General features: G+C 59.9%; 1 protein-coding gene across 1 annotated transcript in view; it reads right to left on the bottom strand.

Annotated features, from left to right (window-relative positions):
• The window catches only part of IGSF9B (immunoglobulin superfamily member 9B), a gene marked incomplete at both ends in the record, with an annotated part of 39,971 nt that extends 19,028 nt beyond the window's left edge, over positions 1-20,943 (bottom strand). The window contains 11 exons of the mRNA XM_084221555.1: positions 331-481; positions 2,309-2,425; positions 3,639-3,779; positions 4,565-4,707; positions 7,028-7,173; positions 7,303-7,444; positions 8,731-8,848; positions 9,929-10,080; positions 11,518-11,664; positions 13,049-13,246; positions 20,880-20,943. Coding sequence (XP_084077681.1) covers positions 331-481; positions 2,309-2,425; positions 3,639-3,779; positions 4,565-4,707; positions 7,028-7,173; positions 7,303-7,444; positions 8,731-8,848; positions 9,929-10,080; positions 11,518-11,664; positions 13,049-13,246; positions 20,880-20,943 — 1,519 coding nt within the window. The remainder of the gene's footprint in view (positions 1-330; positions 482-2,308; positions 2,426-3,638; positions 3,780-4,564; positions 4,708-7,027; positions 7,174-7,302; positions 7,445-8,730; positions 8,849-9,928; positions 10,081-11,517; positions 11,665-13,048; positions 13,247-20,879) is intronic.
• Positions 20,944-21,172: the final 229 nt, after the last annotated feature.

The raw sequence follows: 21,172 nt of genomic DNA, 5'->3' as shown, positions 1-21,172 counted from the left end.
GTTTGGGTTGGAAGGAACTTGAAGGGACATCTACTCAAACTCTCCTGACATGGGCCGGGACACCTTCCAGCAGACCAGGTTGCTCCAAGCCCTGTCCAACATGACCTTGAAGATTTCCAGAGATAGGGCAGCCACAGCTTCTATGCCAGGGCCTCACCACCCTCAAAGGGAAGGATTTCTTCCCGATATCCGATCTAAACCTCCTGTCTCCCAGTTTAAAGCCACTCCCCCTTGTCCTGTCACGGCATTTCTCTTTTTGGGGAGCATGCCCACCTCCCTCCTGCCTCGCCTGGGGGGCTCTCCCCAGGCCCCTTCCCCCCCTGCCCGTACCTACGACGGTCAGGTGAGTGCTGGCAGTAATGCTTGCGACGATGTTGGTGGCGACGCACTCCCACTCGCCGTGGTCGTCCTTGCCGAGGGAGCGGATCTGCAGGGTCCCGCCGGGCAGCGTGTTGTGCTTGCTCCTGCTGGGCTTCCCTACCTTGGGCAAGGAGCGGGGTGGGGGGCCAGGCAAAGAGAGAAAAAACACGACTCAGCAGCGGGTTGTGGGGCCGGGCGAGGCGGCGGCGGGGTCACTAAGCTACCTGCGCGGCCCAGGGGACACCGCCGGCCACCGGCAGGGGATCCGGTCTCTCCGGTCGTGGCAAGGCAGACGGTTCCCCCGTTTCCGAGAGGACCTGGGGGGCAACGCGAGAGGCATGCGTCAGGAGGCTGCTGTCAGCGCTCACACACAAGAGGGAAACCCCACGGCACTCGCACGGACACCGAGCCCCGCGCCAGGGCTCAACCTCCGGCATCCAAAGCTGAAACTGCTGCGAGAACGGGCACTGGCCATCCCAGCAAACCCCCTCCCGGGATGGGGAAGGCATAGGCTGCGCCCCAGGAGATGCCCAAACTGCCCCTCAGCCTCAGTTAGCAGCAGATGAGAGGCAGGAGCCTTTACATCAGAGGTGTGGGCAGCAAGGGCCCCGTGGGGATGTGGGAGGATGGCGTGCATGGAGGTGCCTGGAATCTCTCAAGCCGAGCGGAAAGATGGATCTTGTAACAACTCATCTATGCCCATCAGCAAAAGTTGTGTAAATCCCACGTTGTCCTGAGTCCTTTTCAGCTGTTCTTCATAGGGGGGATTCTGCTGATCAACACCAGGACCCACAGGTTGATGCAAAGAAGGAGGAGCAGAGGAGCCCAAGGACACGTTGGGTTACCAGTGCAAGGCAAGGAGTTCTTCAAGAGACTGGTCAGCACTGGTGGGCTGATGGGGAGGGAGGAAGTTGGCTTCTGTCACTGGCAGCCTCAGCCCAGCCCAAGCCAGCCCTAACTGGAGCTGGAGAAGATAAGCCCAGAGTCACAAAATGAGGAGGACCACCAGAAGGCACAAGTGGGATTGGAAAGAAACCTGGCTGAGACTGGTGAGGGCATGGAAAGAAAAATAAGATGGAGAAAAAGACTAAACAGCCAACAAGGTCACTTGCAAGGCGTACAAGTCATGGTCCTCCTCGTGCTGCTAAAAGGGATCCAGAGATCCATCAGCTCAAGACAGAAGGGTTGGGGATGGTCCCACTGGGTGACAGAGGGACCCAGATCACCCTCAAGAGCCCTAAGAAGGGCATGGAAGGCTTGGAGGGAAGTTCCTGACAGCACAACAAAGAGCCCAGGAGCTCTCCTGTACAGTGGCTTTCCTATGGGAGCAGTAAAGGTGGGAAGCAAGGGGAAGGCTGCAGGAGGACTGGAAAGCCCTCACTGCTCCCAGGCTGTGCCACCACACCCAGCTCTATGACAAGGGACATCTTGAAGTCTTTACATCCAGGATCCAGTTTTTATATTCAGGATCATAAAAACAGCTTCTTCCCAGGGTCTTTGAAGTCACAGGGCAGTAAAGCAGCTGCAGGCTGGTCCAGAGCCAAGAGACCCCTGGATGTGCTGCGGTGACACATCCCCTCCCTCCACAGGAGGTGTACGCTGCGAGAATGGCACTGCCACGACTGCCACGTCCTGCTGGTGACACCTGGGAGCCAGGCAAGGAGGAGGGTGTCCTGTGGGCAGTGCTGGCGAGGCAGAGGAGGGGCCGGGGCGGGGGCAGTGTTTCAGCTTTGCGGATGCTGCCGTGTCGGTTTCCCGGGATTACTCGGCGGCCACAAGCCGGGCTTCCCCCACCCACCTGCGGGACAGGACAGGACGGCAGTGGCTCAGCCCAAAGCGAAGCAGCTGTACCTGCAGTTTGTTCTTACCGGGACAGAGTGTGGCTTCTCTGTCTGCAATATTCACCAAAAGCCAAAGGCACTGCAGATTTGTCTGGCAGGCCGGGTACCTTTCTCCAGGCGATGATGGGAAAGGGGTCTCCGGCAGCAGCACAAGGAATCAACAGCTCCCTCCCTGCCTCCTGTCTGTACTCCCAGCCTGGTAGCACCGTGAAATAGGGGGGGTCCTGCAGCCAAAGAAGGGAAAACAAGGAGTGTCAGCCTGCTCAAACTCCCATCACCCAAACCAAGCCTTTGCCAGACCAACCCAACCCCATTCTGGGTAAGCTTGAGGCATTGCAAGGAAAATTGTGTGGAGAATGTGTGCTAAGGAGCCTCAATGGCACACCAAATTACACACCAGGAGGGAGATTCTCTCCAAAGAGCCACCACACTGGAGCATAGAAATATGGAATCCCCAAATGGTTTGGGTTGGAAAGTACATTAAAGCTCATCCCATTCCACTCTCTGCCATGGGCAGGGACACATTCCCTACACCACAAATTGTTCCAGCCTGGCTTTGGACACTTCCAGGGATGGGGCAGCCACAGCTTCTTTGGGCAACCTGTGCCAGGGCCTCACCACTCTCACACAGAAGAGCTTTCTCCAAATATCTAACCTAAATTTTGCCTCTTTCAGTTTGACCCCATTACCCCCTGTCCCATCTCTACAGTTCCTGATAAAGAATCCATCTCCAGCTTCCTTGCAGGTGCCCTCAGACACAGGAAGCCTGCTTTGACAACCCCACACAACTTCTCTTCTGCAGACTGAGCAGCATCTTGCTTTTTACCTCCTGGAAACAGGAAGAAACCCACCCACATCACATCAGCCATCAACCTGATTTCCTCGCCCCGGCAGCCGCCCCGGCGGATGCATGTGTCTGGTACACAAAGCGTTATCATCTGAACCTCGGCGAGACACCATGAATCACCACGGCTCCCTCCCAGGCACAGGACTCCGTGTTCAGGGAGGGAAGAGGCAGCAGCTCCCACCCCAGCTGCACCAGGAACTGCACTGGGAGCTCAGCGCGCCCCAGGCGCCGCACGCAGCCAGAGCACGTGGAGCTCAAATCATCCATTTATTAAAATCCTCCTGAACCCAAGCCCAGGCCGGCAGGGCTAAGTGTTTTGTTGGCAAAGGGGACATTCCAGGGAGATGTTTCCTCAAACTACCCAGCCCAGTGTCAAAACCCACGCTGCTGCTCCAGCAGGATATTTCCAGCTACACCAGACAGGGTGCCCTGGGGGCTTGCCTGTGCTGGTGGGAAGCACATCTCCAACCACAGCACAGGCACACCCTCACCCCAGAGCCTCTGCTCTTCCCCACACAGCCCCAGGAGCTGCTCCTGGCGCAGGAGGACACTGCTCCCAGCAAACCCGTGGGATTTTGGCAGAAGATTACCTTCAGTACCAGTCGGGCAGGGGGAGACTGGCCCATCGTACCCAGGGCGTTATAAGGCACACAGGTGTAAGTGCCGAGAGCATCTTCAGTGGCCTCCTCGATCCGGATCGACCCATCTTCCAGCAGGTTCCAGCCAGAATACTGCAGCAGGGAGAACCAGGGAGATCACTTAGCCAACACCCACCACAGCTCCTTATTTCTCCCTCAGCCAAGCCCCTCACCCATGCCCAGAGTGGCTGTCACATCTCCAGGAGATGCCCAATCTCACTCCCAACATCCAGAGCATCTCCTCAACAGTAGAGAGAGGAAACTTGGGCAACATCAGCCTGTCCAAGCACAGCCAGGCTCCTTCATGAAGCCCAAAAGATTTAAGATCAGAATCTAACACTAAATAAAACTTGTTCTGGAGTCAGCAAGACATCTCCACCTGGAGAGCTGAGGGCACCGAGGACCAGGAGGCCACAGCAGCAACAGCTTTAAATGGAATTAAAACTTCAAATCGTTAATATTTAAGCAAAAAATTTAAAATATTGAGCGTTTTCTTTAAATATTTAATGGCTAATATCCTTGCTCAGACTATCAAACCATGATTAGGGGAAGATGTAGATTTGTTAAAAGGGTCTTTTAACCACCAGTTGCCATTGGAAAAATAAAGCAGGGCCATCAGGAGGTGACTTTAGGGGGAAGAAGGCATCAGGTGTGGGAGACACAAAATGTCCATAGGCACTGTGGGCTCCATATAAGAACTGGAATTAACCCTGCCCACAGCTGATAAGGAAAAGCAGCGTCATCCCATCCATGAGATTCTTCTCTCCCAACAGAAAGCGACCCACAGGGCGCCTGGTGGTGCTCACTGGTGTTTGCCGAGGAAATGAGGGTCTGAATCCCTCTGTGCCCCCCTCTCCCCTCCCTGGGGGTTCTGTTACCTTCTCGATTCGCAGGGGACGCCCGTCCTTGTTCCACTTGACCAGTGTGACCGGCGGCTCCGCCTCCACCGGGCAGCGGATGTACCCGTGGATCCCGATGGGAACGTAGATGATGGGGGGCATGTTCACCACACGGGCAGGATCTGGGAGGGCAGCAGCACCACATTAGCACGGGGAGAGGGCCCTTCTCTCCTCCCAGCCTGGCTTCAGAAGATCTGCCTCACTTTTGTAATGAATTCCAAACCCGCACCACCCTGGCTCCCACAGGCTGTTAAGCCAGGCTTGCTACACACAAATCCTCTGGAATACCTGGCATTTCTGGGAGGCTTTGCTCGTGTCCAGGGTGCTCCTACCTGGGGCTCATTAAAGATTGCATTTAAGAAGAAATGGGAGATATGCCTGCTCCCAGTCCCATGCCAACTTGCATCCTGCTGAAGCCTGCACTGCTCCATTACAGCACAACATGTGCCAGGTGTGATGAACACCCAACACAGCCTGGTTTTACATATAAGCAATCAAAGCTATTTCAACTGCCAAGCCTTAAAACACACACAGATAGGAAAAGGGATCCGTGTCCAGGCTGCCACGAGTCCTTTACCTCCCATATCTACTTGTACTCATGCTTCATTGAGGCTGGGTCTTGTTGAACAGCAGCCACCTCACCCTTTCCAAGATGCAAAAACCTTAAAGTACGTATCTAACCCCCCCTCCACACTGCACCACCCACGCAGAGAGGTGTCTCGCAAACCTCCAGTCTAGAATGTGTCATTAACAGCACTTCTAAGAGCTTTTTAATTAAGTGCGAGTGGGTTGAAGAGAATCTAGACTTTCTTTAATAAGAAGCTTTTTAAAAAAATGTTATTTTTAATAAGAAGAGTGAGTATTTCTACAATCTCGTCTAGACACCGGCAGCACAAGGTTATGGGAAAATCCTGATGGGGCTTATGCTGCATTAAGGGATAAATGTGGGGGTTTTGGGGTGCAGCATCCCTGCACTGCTGATGCAAAGTGGGGGGGTAAACCTTAAGGTGATTCACAGGAAGGGCTGGAAGATGTGGAGAATGGAAGATTATTGCTTTCTTGGGGCAAATCCAGCAGAGTTTGGGAGCTCTGCTCCCAGCACGTCACCCCAACCAGTCCCCAAAACCGCACGCCCCCGGCAGTGGCACCATAACCCAGATTGCCCAGTGCCACATATGGAGCAGGCTTTGCCCCCCTCTGCTGCACTCCACCTCTTAGGAAATGTAATCAAGGACTCCAGCAGTGCGGGAGAGGGTAATGGGATCGAGCCTTTCACTACTAGGTCACTGGCCAGGGGCCAGCTCAGCCCACTAATGACCCAGAGCTGTGTCCCCATCTGCTTTCGGAGGATGGGAAGTTCCCTGCAGAGGCATCACCCCGGTGTGGATGAGGTTTGCTCAGGAGGAAAAGGGTTTGTGGCACCAAAAGCCAAGCACCCTTCCTTGTGCTGGAGCCTGGCTGAGCAGCAGATTGTCCGAGCCTGTTCCCCCTGCCATTAGAGCTATTTTTAACAGCTATCAGCCCTGACAAGCGGCCCTGGATTAGCGGCAGGGCAGATTTAATGGCCTGAGGCCACAGGCTTTCCCCAGAGCCACCCAGCTGGGAACATCCAAGCCCCAAATCACGCCTGTGCCTGGGCACAGCACCACTCACACCATCCCCCTGCCCACTCTGCCCCTTCATCCATCCCCACAGGGACCTGCCAGCCCTTCTCTTGGGCTCCCCACTAACCAGAACCAGGTCTAAAGGCAGCAGCAGCTCTAAGGCAGCCTTGGAAAACCCACGCTGAGAGCCCACTTTGCTCAGGCCTGTCTTTCATTATGAAATAAAAACGGCGAAGTCTTTAGCAGAGCAATATTGCAATTGGAGCGGCGGCAATTGAGGCCATTACTGTGGAATGCCACAGGATGCCGGTGGCACACTACCCATTACCGCCCGGGGATTCCGGGAGAACGAGCGAGCGTGGGAAGCGCCGCTCCTGCTGCAGCCCTTTCTCCTCAGCTTGTTTAGATCGCTTACCGCCTGAGGAATGTGACACACCGAGCTCGCAGAACAGAACGGCCGTGCCACAGGAACAAGCCCCCGAAATAAACACAAAAAAACACACCTTGGCACTGAGAGCCCTCATCTCACCCCAGCAGGGTGAGGACAGTGAGGGAGCAGCCATGGGAGGATGCTCACCTAATTAAAAAGCACTTGCAGCCAAGGTGGACGCAGGTCCCAGCTGAGCAGTGTCACTCAGGCTGCTCAGACCATTTGCTTTCTTGTCTCCCACACCCACGTGGGGTGCTCTTAAGCTTTTTTGCTGAGGATGATTCTGTGTTCATCCAAAGGCTGCTGTCACATCAGCCTGATTCTCCCAGTGTCACACCAGGACAAGGGAGCCTCTGGGGCTGCCTGGGAGCCAGGTGTTATCAATCCCAGCCCCATCCCCGCACTCACACTGCACTGTCAGGTAGGCAGAGGCTGATGGCGAGCGGCCCAGGCTGTTGCTGGGGATACAGGTGTATTTTCCAGCATCCTCTGGTTTGACACGGAAAATAATCAGCGTCCCATCGATCAGGATCCGCACCCTCAGCTTCAAGTCGCTGCAGGAAAAGAGGAGAGGAGGATCACAAGGAGAGCCAGGGGCGAAGCCCAACACAATCCCAGCTCCCAGCACAACCCAGGAACAGCAGGAGGAGGAGAACACACTGCCCCACCAGCTATAAACTCACTTCTTGAAGTAGACGTTCTCCTCCTCCCAGTACCACAGGTAGGTGAGGTTCCCTGGATATGCCTCGGCCTGGCAGGTGAACAGAGCATCCTGGGAGATGTTGACTGTGATGTTCTCCGGAGGGGAAACGATAAAGGGAGGTCCTGGAGGGGGGAAGAGGAAGGTGTCACTCCCACCACTACAGGTGTCCCCACAAAGCTTGCTCAGGTTCAGTTCCATCACAGCATTTTGGCTGGGAGCTGCTGGAGGGCTCTGGGGCAGGGCTGGCCCTGGTCCTCTGAGAACCACAGTGACCCTGTTATTCTCAGCCCTTTCCCCAATCTCTGGGCTGACTGAGAACCACAGTGACCCTGTTATTCCCAGCCCTTTCCCTAATCTCTGGGCTGACTGAGAACCACAGTGACCCTGTTATTCCCAACCCTCTTCCTAATCTCTGGGCTGACTTAGAACCTCAGTCACCCTGTTATTCCCAGCCCTTTCCCTAATCTCTACAGCTTTGAGGAGGGGATCCACGCCCATAGTGCTTCTCCCAGGGCACACGAGGACACGCCTCCCTTCATCCCCTGCACTTCTGGAGAACAGTATCACCCACAGGAAAAATCCAGGGGGAACAGACTGCCAGCAGCTCACCACTGCCACAAAAGCAGAGCAGAGGACACCCCGTGCTCCTCTCTCTGCCGGTAGCTGTTGACCTAATTAAAGATTTATTTAATAAGAGAGGGAGCAAGGAGCAGGAGGCCTGTCATGCATCACCGCTGTCTGACGAGGCGCTTCATGACAGCCTCAATCTTTTCCCCGCTTCCCAAACAAAACCGAGCTGCCATCAGGGCCTGGCTGCTCATCAGCATGGCCACCACCGTGTCCCAATTAAGCAGATTCCTCCATCCTACAAACCGGATGCAGAGCCATGGGGCAGCCAGGCACAGAGGCCTGGGGGGTCACCCCAGGGTGACACCACAGCCCTGTGGCCCGTGGAACCCCCCCATGCAGGCTTCCCAGGGGATGCTGAGGAGCTGCAAGGTTGCAGTAATCCATGGGTTTCTGGGCTTTATATGAGTCCATATCTGGCCAGCTCAGACTCTAGCCCACATGGACTTGCACAGACAAAAATAAGGGACGAGAAGCGCTCTTCTCCACGTGGGAAAGAGTATCCTGTTTATTGGTTTGGGACAGGACACTTTGGTGACGGCGACCACCCAGGTAGAAAAGAGGGCGTGGCACCCTTGCAGTGGAGTTTTATACCCAAGGGGATGGGGACTGGGACAGGTACCCATGGGACAGACCACCAGGTGTGTGAGGGAGAGACCATGTGATAGGGGAAGGGGAAAAACCATCCACATGACCCAATATACTCAGTAAAATTTCCCATCACCCAGTGCAAAACAACAACTAAATAAACTATTTAGTGCAACACAACAGAAGGTCTCACCTTGGACGAGCAGGCGCGTGGTGTGCACAGCCTCGCCCTGGATGCTGTAGGCCCGGCAGGTGTAGGCACCTCTGTCCTCCCGGCTGACCGAGAGCACCGTGAGGCTCCCGTCGCTCACCTGGGAACAAGGGAAGACCCTGGAGCGTGGGCAGGGACCCCCAGGGGGACGGGGGAAGACCCTCCCTGCTTCCCACGGCAGAGAGCTGCCGGCGCTTTCAGGGCCAGATGAGAGACGGGTTTCCCCGCTCTGCAAGACGTGGGATATTAATAAACCAACACACGCGTCTCTGCTCGACGCCAAGGGGAAGGGAAAAAAAAAATCATGAAATAAATAAATAACCATCCCAGCACATTCATCTCCCTGAAGTGACTGGCAGGCAGCAGGCTCCAAACCACTCCTGCCAAGCGCCCCGGCACCATTGGAGCTTCACAAGGAGCCTTGCTGGAGCATTCCCTGCCCCCCAAGGACCTGCTCCATCATGGGGGATGAGAGGGATGAGCTTGGCCACTGTCCTCCCTGTGGGGCGACCTCTCAGCTGGAAGAGGAGCAGACAGATTCCCCCTGGGGACACAGCAGAAGGATGGACAAGGGGCTGTCACCTTTGGGGTAGCAGCACCCCCATGCACAGGGAGGCCTCCCAGCCAGGCTTTCCCCCCCACCTCATTCTGCCTCATCCTTCTATTTCAATTAGTAACAAATGATTCCTAATTACTCTCATTAGTGCCTGCACTGATTCCAATGCCTGATTTACCAATTACAGCTCAGGGGGGAATCTCTGCCTGGGAGCCTCTGGGATGCAAAAAGGGTCCTGAAGGGGAGGGAAGGAGAGGAAACCCTCCCTGCTCAGCCCTGCCCTGCCCCAGCCCTGCTGGGGGGACACTACCCCAGGCTGCAGCCCCCACCCCATCTCCAGGGTCTTGGCCTCTGGGCTGAGTCTGCAGGGAGCAGGTCAGGTGCAGGAGCAGGGCTGTCCCAAGCACTTGGAGGGTCTCCAGCCTGCACCCAAGGGCTGGCAGCGTTACAGGCTGCTGCTCAGCAGGGATGGGGTGGGGGAAAATGGGCATCTCACCAAGGAGAAGTGCTGAGAAAGCACGGCTGGCTCCAGGCACGGCGGAGCCGCCGCCACCGAGGTCCCGTCAATGCTGTCCCTGCCAGCTCCCAGCCCAGGAGTCCCCACGGCAGCCCTCCCCCACCTACCTGGTACTTGCCATTGGCACCCAACAGGTCTCCCTCTCTGAGCCAGGTGACGATGGGCTTGGGGTTCCCGAACGCCATGCAGGTCAGGGTGACGCTGCTGCCCTCCTTGGCCTCTACGTACTGCGGCGGGGTCTCCGTGAACGTGGGGGGAGCTGGGGGCACACGAGACCACCGGGTCACCCGTGGCCACCCCGGGTCTGGGGGCACACGGGGACACACGGGAAGCTGCTGCCTGCACACAGGGGACGTTCTGCACATCCCCACGGCAGGGCTGCGACCACCCCAAAGGCAAACGGGGCTGCACGGACAGGGGTGTCCCTGGGGCACTGACCAAGAGGTGCCACGTCGCACCCCAGCCCTGTCCCCTCTCCTCCCCACCAGCTCCACGTCCTACCCCCACCCCGCTGCACATTAACTCGCTATTGTCAAAACATGGGAAAACACCGCAGTGCAGATCGAAAGGCTCCTTCCTGATGAAAGAGGCTGGCAGGATTACAGCCCGCCCCTAATTACCCGCGGTTGTTAAAGCCCACTTTAGAGGAAGACAGGTTGGCAATTTAATCTGCTTGGGAGAAAAAAAAAAAAAAAGAAAGGAATTATATTTTGTTTCTCCCCAAATGATTTTTATTTTCCCCCTAAGAAAATTAAGCGTTGTAATGCGCTGGGGGAAAGCCACAGCCCTCACCCTGAAAGCAATTCCTCGGGCTGGGAGGATTATGGTTATTATATTGTTATTAAGCCCCTGCACGCCCCGTGCTGCATAAAGCCCCAAAACTGGCCCATTTTGCCAAGGGGAGGGACAGGGCATCTGGGGCCATTTTCCAGCCCCTCCGCCTGGCAGTTTGCAGGATTCGTGCACGTGGCAGAGGTGAGCCAGGCACCACCATCCTCCTCCTTCCTCCTCCTCCTGCCCTCCTTCCCAAGCCCTCGGAGCTCATTAGCAGGTTGGGGGAAAGCAGGAAGCAGCAGGCAGGGATGGGGCTGGTGGCCCGCACAGCCCCGCTTGCAAAGCTCCTGCTCACTAATTGGGCTCAATTAGGTGGCTCTGCTCTGTGCCACAGCACAGCCGTCCCCCCAAAGGTTAAATTAATTGCACAAGGTCAAGGCAAGACCAGCGAGGAGCTGCCAGTGGCCACATCTCTCCAGCCACCCCACTGCAGCAGGAGAAGCACAGCCCTGCTGCTGGGCTAAAAATAAAGATCTCTCTCCTGATGCACAGAATGACAATTTGTTAATTAGTTTAATATACAGCCTTAATAAAATGAAAAAGTAATTTGAGTAAATCTGAATTTCAAGAAAACAAAGATTTGATTTTCTGATCTGTTTGTTGAGAGGAGATTCATTCCCAGCCCCAGTTCTTCATGTCTCTCCTTTAAACAAGCTCCGTGTAATTAAACTGAGGAATCCCTAGTAAAGCTTTGTCCCTTTTGAAGTCACACCCTGGCCGGATCAGCCAGCCTGGATGGCTTCAGGCTGGCGTGTCTGCCAGGCACAGATGCCATTGAGGCGCAGCATCCCCCAGACATCCAGCATCCCCCAGAAATCCTATTTTAGCACCCCAGGGATGCCGCAGCCCCCGCCCCGCTCACCATTGACCGTGAGGTGGACCCAGCTGCCGTTGTGGAAGGTGTCGTACTGCTGGTCCAGCATGAGCACTTTGCACTCGTACCAGCCCTGGTCCTCAGAGCGCACCTGCTCAATGCGCAGGGAGGCTTTGTCGTGCAGGCTGGCCCGGCCTGTGGGAGAGCACAGCGTTGGCACCATGTCCCCAACACCAGAGCAGCCCCCAGAGCATCACTGCAAGGGAAACCCCAGCCCAAACTGGTGCAGCTCCCAGAACATCACTGTGGGGAACAAATCATCCCAAACTGGTGCAGCCCCCAGAGCACGGCCACAGGGGACACCCCATCCTGACACCAGAGCAGCCCCTCAGAGATCCCTGCAGAGGACACCCTATCCCAAACTAGAGCAGCCCCCAGAAAATCACTACAAGGGAAACCCCATTCCAAACTGGTGCAGCCCCCAGAGCACGGCCACAGGGGACACCCCACCCCAAACTGGAGCAGCCCCCAGAGCACCATTGCAGGGGACACCCCCATCCTGACCCCAGAGCAACCCCCCAGAACATCACCACAGGGGACACCCCATCCCTGTGTGGGCACTGTCCCGGTTTGGGGCTGGCTGAGCCCTGTGGTGTGGCTGCAGCCGGTTGTGCCAGGCTGGTGACACACTTGCCCATCTGGGGATGGCAGAGCCAAGCTGCCAGGGCCAGGCAAGGTGCCTGGAGCAATGTCTGCCCGCAGCGACACCGGCCTTCTGCTCCCAGCCGGGGGCTGGCGGCAGCACAGCCGGCACACGGGCGTGCCCCAAAGCTTTTCCCCGCCTGGGAGACTCCCAGAAAGCAGGGAGGCCCTGAGCTGACCCTGTGCACAGCCCCAAAAACTGGGTCAGGAGCAAAGCAGCCTAAACCTCCACCCTGGTGCAGTGGGCACCGGGCTGTGGGATCGCTTGTCACTGAGCTGAGTTTGGCAGGGCTCAGCTGGTGCATCTTCCCTGCTGCTGCATTTCTTAGAGAGAAATTTCGGCAGAGTCCTGTAAGAGCCGGGGAAGATTCCCAGGACAGCATTCCACAGGGAAAGAGAAATCACAATGTGTCTGTCCTGCCACACCAACCTTCTCAGGGCTGGTTTCCAGCTCACAGATCCCACCAGAGGACACCAGCCACGAGTCACAGGCAGCACATTGGCAAGCAGCCACATGAGTTATGCAGCTCCAACCTGTCACCTCCACCCAGCACGTGGCCCTGGCTCCATCCCCACTGTCCCCCCAGCACCCCTCCCTGGGCTCACAGCTGCTCTGGGGCGCAGCAGCAGCAGCAGCCACCGCCACCACGCGTCACCCTGGGTTTCTCTGCCTCGCTTGCTCCCGTCCCACGCAGCCCAGCTGGCTTCCTAACGCTGCTGCTTAATTAAAACCAACTGGGTGGAAAGCGAGCAACGAGAGGCAGAGCCCGCGTGGTTTCCGACGGAGGAACGGATGGAGCGGAGCCGCGCGTCCCGGGCCGTGCCACAGCCGGGACCCGGCACCCTCCCCTCGTGCCCCTGCACCCCAGGGACTCACCGGCATACTCTGGGTCCACATGGGGAGGGTAAAACCCAAACTTGATGAAGATGGGGATGGGGACACCGAACTTGAACCACTCCACGACATAGGGAGGGGGCTGTCCCGTGAGCGGGTGGATCACGTCGCATCCCAGGATCACGCTCTCGCCAGCGCGAGCGGTCACGAACTCGGGCTCCTCCCTCGAGCCGAGGGCACCTGCAAGGGGGTGAAGGAGGAATATGTGGCTGATCCCTCTGCTGGTGCCCAGCATCGAACCATGATGCCCATCCCCAGCCACCTGTCTCCAACAAGAGCAGCCTGTGGGTCACCCTTGCCCCAAAACCAACAGAGGGTCCCAAGCCCTTACACTCAGCTCCAAGGCCACCCCGAGCTACCACAGGAGTCAGGACAGTGGCCATCAGCACCCCAGTGCTCCAGGACAGCATCCCAGCCTCTGCACCAGGGCAATGACAATGCCCAGTGACCCCACAGGGGTTCTGGGGACCCCTGCTCTCAGCAGAGGGGCACAGAGCACGCCTAGCACTGCTCCCCACATAGCAGCACCATCTGGGCTACCCTGCATCCTTGTGTCAGGGAAAAGGCTGCGTTTAGCTTGTGCCCCTGCATCCTCCAGCAGGCAGGACTGAGCATGCAGGGACCCCTGGGCACAGCTTTGCTGTGCCAGCCCTCGGACCCAGCTCTCCTGCCGGTGCCAGGGCAGGCTGGGCCCCCAGAGCTGCCATGCTCCAGCCAAGCCCACATGTCCTCGGGCATCCCCGAGAGCCCCAAGCCTGAAACCCGTCTGCGACCTGCGCGTCGGGTCTGTCACCCTGCTCCTCCCAGCTGACTAATTACAGGGGACTTTGGTCTCAGCTCCGAGGCTGCTCCACCCCGGCTGTGCCGCCCTGCTCGCTGCAGCCTGGCGTCATCCCGCTCTGCCAGCAGCAGCAAAGCTGCATCCTCAGCACGGCGTTCAGAGGGGGAGAGAGAGGGAAACCCAGGGCTGGGAGGGAGACAAACAGGGGGTCCCCAAAACTAGGTTTAGACCCACATCGCCCTCCCCATCAAGGAAGAGCCCCCCTTTTTCCTGGCACACGCGGCCGCTGGCTGTTCCGGGGGGGATGTTCGGGGAGGGATGCTCGGGGAAGCACGTTCCCACTCCTCCGCGCTGCTCCTCGGGGCCGCCGGTGATTGGCGGCGAGTGACATCACCGCTTCCCCGCCGCGGGAGCCGAGCATCACCGAGCATCACCGGCTATTTTTGGCTCTGGCACAAGCGCGTACCGGCGAGAGGCCCGTGATGTGCCACCCCACGGGCCCACCAGCCGAGTGTCCCCGCGGGAAGGGCAGCGGGCAGAGCTGGCCGCGGCTCGCACACGGCACGCACGAGGTGTATCCCTGCAGAGGGTCACAGCCCGATGGTCACCCGAGCCCCCACGCCACCGGCAAACCGGGCACGGGTGGCTCTTTAACTGGGAGGGCTGGCTGGTGGCAGCGGGCTGGGTGACGCCGGGGTGCAGAGCTGTGAGCCATCTGCAAGGAGCAGATGCTGCATTGCACACCCACTGCAGGCACCCGGCCCCGCTCGGGGGTCCTGCAGAGCTGGGGGTCCTGCAGGGCCACGGACCCACCCGGACCCCAGCGGGGCGGGGGGAATGGCTGAGCACACACGTGCGGTGTGCACGCACACCCCCGCACACGCTTTGCACCGCCTCGACAACACTCTTGCACCTCTCCATCCCTCGTTAGCGCTGCATCGCCGATGAGCTCCCGTTCGCACCCTGTCAGCAGGGACGGTATCAGCCCTCCCCTGCCACCCCGGCGCTGAGCTGTGAGAACCCGTCCTGACCCCTCCATCCGGGAGGGTGAGGGGGGCTGCGCTGCAGGGCTGGAGCCCCTCTCCCTGCCCGTGGTCCTGCTGCGCCGATCGGGGACGGAGCCGTCACGTGCTGCTCAAGAGCATCCAAGGACGCGCTTCCCCGGCCGCCTTGCCCGAGCGAGCAGGTCCCCGGCACCTCGTCACCTTCAAAGTGACATCCTCTACCCACCAGCAGGAAAAGATGGAAGAGGTAGCACCCAAACCCCTTTCCCAAGCCCCCCACCTGCCCCAGCGCTCCAGCTCCTGGGCTACCAAGACGGAATCTTGGTTTCCAGCACCTCTCCACCAACTGGAGCCTGGAATGCTAATGTTTGCCCAGCTGGAGCAAGCCCGCTGCCCAAGAGGCCACCCAGACACCCTGGGGATGGGCGCCAGGGAGTCACAGCTCGCCGGGATCCCCTGACTGGCTCCCTGGCAGAGCAGTGGGTGACGTCCCCGGGGAGGGGACGAGCCAGCCGCTCCGCCGGACCCACGCCTGGCCAGGGCTGCCCGGGCGCAGGAAAATAGGTCATCCCCGGCAGCTCACAGCGCCGGTGTCTGATCGCGAGGCCGGTGGGGAATTGCACGCACGGCTGAGCATCACCTCCCCAGCGCACGGCCGACTGGCAGCCACGGCGGAGAACCGGCCCCCGGCTCTCCCCAGCTGCCACCCGCCCCGCTACCGGCCCCGTGCCCTCCTGTCCCCACGTCCAGAGCGCCAGGAAGGCAATGGGGAGATGTCTCACAAACCCTCCTGGGGTCTCCTCAACTTCCCAACCCACCGACCCTGCGGGATCCCAACCCTGACCAGGTTTTCCTTCCAAGTCCAGACCATGAGGAAAGCGAGCAATGGAGACTGCAGCTCTCGATTCAAAGTGTTTTCTCACCCCCACATTTGTAGGGAAACGCTTGAAAACAACCCGCAGACGCCAGAAGAAACAGAGCACAAATAGACGGGGTATTTTTAAACCCACTTGATTTTCCCAGCCAAGTTCAGAGAGGTTTCAAGGCTGAATCTGCGGTTTGGAAATAGGGTCAACATCAGGGAACGGCAGCACCGAGGCGAACCCCAAATCCGCCTCGGTGCAGGAGCTCACGTGAAGCTGGGGGATGCCTCGTAAAGAAAAACAAGTAATCAACAGGCTTCGTCATCCAAGCAGATCCAGGAAAAATAAAAGCACGCCGCGTGCCAGGAGGCAAGAATACAAGATGCGGAGGTGGAGTTGAACAGCATCCCAAAGGGAGAGGAGGGAAGGCTGCCGCCACCGAGACGGTGCCACCGCGGGGCTCCCCAGGACGGCGATGCCAAGGAGAGGGAGACCCTCACCTGGATCTGGGCATGCAGTTCCTCTGATCCCAAGGGCAGAGGTGGAAGGTGCCACAGGATTCGGTGAAGCTGAAGGCATCCAGCATCTCTGCTGTGCTCGCTGAAGCAGGACCCTTCCTGCAGATCCTTTCAGGGCCATAGCAGAGAGGTTTCCAAAGAAATTAACACCTGGGAAAGCTTCCCCTCCTAGCCCAGGGGACACCCATACGCTGGGGCAGAGAGGGCATCCTGTCCTGACCCATCATCACCTTGCAGCCTGCTAACAGAGGCACCACTATCCATTTCCAGTGCTGCCCCACAGCCCTGGCACTCATCCCCACCCCTGTGCCCCCATGGGGACGGCTGAGGGAGCAGGCACAAGGCCCGGAGCCTGTGGACCTCTCCTCCCTGGTAAGCCGAGACGAGATGTGCTCTGACAGATCCCGCTCCCATCGGTAGAGGCAGGATATGGCAGGGATCTCTGAGGACAAGGCCACCAGCGTGGCATATGGAGGCCAGCAGGGAAGGAGAGCAGGCAGCCATCGCCATGAAATGATGACAGAGGGAGACTGCAGCCCAGGGTGGGGGACAGGGACAGCGTGCTGCAGGGACCCTGGCTGCCAGGGCAGGGTGTGGGGTGCTGGGAGATTGCCTGTCCCCCACCTCTGTAGCCCCCTAAATATCTCAGTGGGGGTTGCACCCCCCATTACAAATGAGTCCCTTTGCCTATCTTGGGGCATCCAGAGCCCCCAAAAGCACCCGCCTGTCCCCTGGTGGGGAAGCCCTGGGGCTGGGAGCGCAGCCCTCACCCCCTCCCCCAGCTGGAAAGCAGCATCTGGGCTTTCAGTGCGATTCCTGCGTTTTAAACCCGATTTTCCAGATGGATGGAGGGCGATGCGCAGGTCAAGTGACATGCCTCAAGGTCACACGGGGCCAGGGAGGAGAAAGATTAGCAGCTCTGAGGGGTGGCTTCGTGCCCCATTCCCAGGGAAATGGGGACTCAGAACCCCATTTCTGGGCACAAGGGGTGTCCTGTGGGACTATCACCACCTTTGTCAGGCAGGCAGGCAGCTGCCCTGGCATCCCAAAGGGAATGCATGCATGGAATGCTGCCCCACAGCAGCCCCACAGTGGGTCCTTGCTCCCTGGAATGGCACAGCTGGGAACGTGCCTGACAGGGCAGTGGCTCAGCAAGCACATGGGAGCACAGGTTGGTGCTCTGAAAGACACAGAGATGGAGCAGGAAAGAAAATTACTTCCCTGAGGTTACCTTGCTCCTACCTGGGGGTCCCTTGTGCCCCCTCCCTCTAATCACCACTAGCCTGGCATTGAGCATCCGGTGTTGGCAGCTGCCTCGTGGGAGGCATCATCTCCCAGCAACGACCAGCAGCTACCTGTGCACTCCCCATGAGCTCCCTCCACACACCACGGGGACAAACAAGCAGCTGTGGTGGGAGCTGGAGCACCAAGCCCATCCCAGAAGAGACCTCTGGCAGCTGGAGAGCGCTGCCAGGGTGCTGTGCCCCAGTCCAGCCCCAGATCACACCAGTACCCCCATGCAGACTGGCACCACCCTCCCCATGGAGCAGTGGGTACCATCCCGATGCATTCACAGTCCTCCAGCAGGAAACTGGGATGCAGGCAGTGCTCCGAGCTGCCCGCCAGCAGCTCCTGAATCACGCTGTTCCTGGCTCAGGCAGCCCTCCCACCAACGCCAGCCTCTTCATGGAGGAGCGGGAGGAAGCGAGTTGTTTTTCCAAAGGCCAGCTGGTCGCTCAGGGCTCCCAGCCTGGGAGATTCCTACCGCAGGGAAAGGGAGAGGGAAGGACTCCTCCATCGGCACGGCATGGGCTTGGACCCACTGCTGGCCCATCTGCAGGGATTCTCGTCCAGCATGAAGGCATGACCTCCAAGACAGAGGACCAGAGGTGAAGGGGAGCTGTACCACCCTGCACAGCTCTGGAGAGGAACTTGCAGGGCTCACCCATCACCAGCAAAGCTGCATCTTCCAAGTCAAAAGGCAACTGAGCCAGCAAAGCATCGCCGCAAAGACCCTCCGGCAAGCCAAGTCCTCCACAGAGCCGCTCACGTCCCTCCCTGCCCCGTGTGCTCCCATCCAACAGGTCCAGAGGAGCAGAAAACCTCCAGGGAATGATGGAAATGGGAGCCCGGCCAACGCCCTGGGCTGTTCCCGGTGCCAAACCATCCCCTTGCCAGAAGAGAGCGGGGCCAAAGCCACACGTGCCAAATCCAGCAGCTCCCGGTCCAGACTCCTCCACGGCCAAAGAGGCAAAACCCAAGAGCTCTGCACGGCGAGCAGGGGATGCAGGGCTGGCACTGCCACCCCGAGCCACTCCAACCGGCCAAGGTCAGCGCCAGGAGCATCGCCCGCCGCGGTGCCCAGGGAACCTCCTCACCAGAGCCGAATCCTCCCTCTGCCGGATCCACCAGCGTCCCCACTCACTGTGTGGTGCCACAGCGTCACACTCGTGGGAGAGGGAGGAAAAGCCCCTCGGTGTGACGGCACTGCTGGGAATGCCAGGAGGCCGGATCCTTCCTCTGACACCCACTCCTGGCGCGGTCACGTCCTGGCTCTCCTCCCCCATGCCATAAGAGGGGATAACGCACCCTCCTTCCCTCTCTGAGCCGATTAACGCCTGGAAAGCCCTTGGAGAGCCAGGCAAGAAGGCTGCCCAGGGCCAGCACCGCTGCTTCTCAGCTCGGCAAGGAGGAAGTGGTGTGGGAGGAAGGCCACGGCAAGAGGGAAAGCTCGAGCGAGGGCAGCGGCACACAGCGAGCCCCAGCTCTCCTCCAAAGCCCTGTCCCCAAGCAATGCAGGGTGACAACTCCCCACGAGGACGGGACAGTGCTGGGACCAAAGGGCTGCAGCAGCTGGGGCGAGTGCCGTGGGCTCCCTGCCCCCCTGCCCCTGCGGGGGCCGTGCTGGCCCACAGCACCCCCTCCCCCGGCACCCACCCACGCATTACTCACGGCACGCTCATTCATCACGTACACGCTGCTCCACACGCACAGCACCCCCGTGCCGGGGCTTCCCGGCACCCACCCACCCCGGCACCAGTTCCGGAGCTCCATCCCAGCGGCTCCAGGGCATTTCCAAGTTCCCAGGCGCCAAACGCGCCGCTCTGCTCCTCTCCCCGGTGGAGCATCCCTGTACAAGCAGCTGCTGCAAACACTGCCTCACCACACTGCAGCACGCAGTTCAGACAGGCAGCAGCCGGCCACGGCTCAGAGAGAGGGGCTACGCACCCCTAAATGGGGCAGCCCCATCCTGAACCACCCCCGAAAGGACAGCCCCGTCCTGACACACACCCCCCTGCCTCCAGGAGCCGCCTGCCAGGCGAGGAGGACAAGGGACTGTGGCACGGCACAGATGTGACCCAGTGGGCTTAGGGAGCGCTGTGAACGGGGGGGGGGCTGCAGCACCCCGGCAGGTGCCCCCTCCCAGCCCACCCGTGTCCCCCGAGGCAGCGTCCCCCACACCACAGGGAGGGGAGTGGTGGTGGCTCCCAGCCAGGCATCGCCTGCTGCCGGCAGCCACCGCATCCCATGGGCAGGGTGGGTGACACCCGGGGCACGGCTCCAGGGTCTCATCCCGGATAAGGATCACCGGGACGCAAGGAAAACCGTGTGCCCAGTGAGGAACCAGCGGGAGAGATGGGGGACGGTGCTGCACCAGCGGCAGGGAGCTCCCCTCTACCTGCAGGGATGGCTCGGAGGGGTGGGAGGGGGCTGGCAGCTGAAGGGAAAGAAGCCAGAGCAGGAAAATCAGGGTTATTCCTTGCTGCCGTCTCCGTCCTGACCTTGGACAACCCTGTGCCTCAGTTTACCACGGCACAGCAGCCAGCCTGCAGTAGGGGGAGAAGGAGGGCAGCCTCTCCTGGGCGGGGGGGTGGGAACAAAGTCACCCCCAAACCCGCAGCCGGGGCGCTGCAGGGGAAGGAGACGAATCTCTCCTGCATTTCTCCTTGCCCAGCAGGGCTACCCTTGCAGGGAAGGGCAAAAGCTGCCCGCACCCCCCGGAGCTGCCGCAGGCGCTTCCTCAGGATGAGAGAGGAAATCCGAATGCGGAGAAAAGCTTGCCCATCCCTGATCAACGGGGACACTCAGCCAGCCGTGCTCCCTCCCCGCCAGGACCCGCACCCGCTCGCCTTCTCCCAAAGGGAATTTCCAACCCCTGGGCAGAGGCTCCGCCGCACCGGCAGCGCGGCTTCCCGAACTTCCCCAGCTGCAGCCGCTGCCCTCGGGGAGGTCACGGCCAACCCCGCCGAGCGCCTGCGGAGGGAGGATGCGCCGGGCGCTCCCGGCTCCCCCCGGCAGCGGGGGATGAAGGAATCGCCAGCGCCCCGCCGCAGCGGGAAGCGCTCGGTCCCCGCACCGGCAGCGGGAAAGACGCGAACCCCGCAAACCCCCTTCGCAGCCGCAGTTCCCCCTCCTACCCTCCTCCCCTCCTCCCCAGCCCCTTCCCGGTACCCTCTCCCTGGGACGTGATGCCCCCCCCCACGGTGCGCGCATCCCTCCCGGTCCATGCGCATCCCCCCCGCCGCATCCGGAACACCGAGAGAAGGAGGGGGGGGCACGCAAAGGCGGCCCCGCCGCCGCCCCGCAGACCCCGGCGCGGCCCTCCCGGGCTCATCCCGGCGGAGAACACCCCGCGGCCGCACTCACCTTGGACGGGCAGCCCGCGGGCGCCGAGCACACTTGCTACCAAAGCGGCCACATACCAAATCATAGTACTACCGGCCCCCGGTGCGCAGCATCTTCCGCCCGCCGGGCGGCCCGGCCGGGGCGGGGCGGGGCCGGGCCGGGCTGGCCGTGGCCGGGCAGGGCTCGGCGGGGCCGGAGGGGCGGCTCAGGGCCGGCCGGCCGCCGCTGCGCCCATGCCCGCGCCCATCCCCGCGCCGCGCCGCACCTGCGCTCCGCCGCGCGGTGCAGCCTAGCCTGCGCCCTTTAGCGGCTCG

This window comes from Fringilla coelebs (genome assembly GCF_963513975.1).
Source record: "Fringilla coelebs genome assembly, chromosome: 25".
NCBI classification, from domain to species: Eukaryota; Metazoa; Chordata; class Aves; order Passeriformes; family Fringillidae; genus Fringilla; species Fringilla coelebs.
This window is presented reverse-complemented; position numbering and strand designations above follow the sequence as displayed.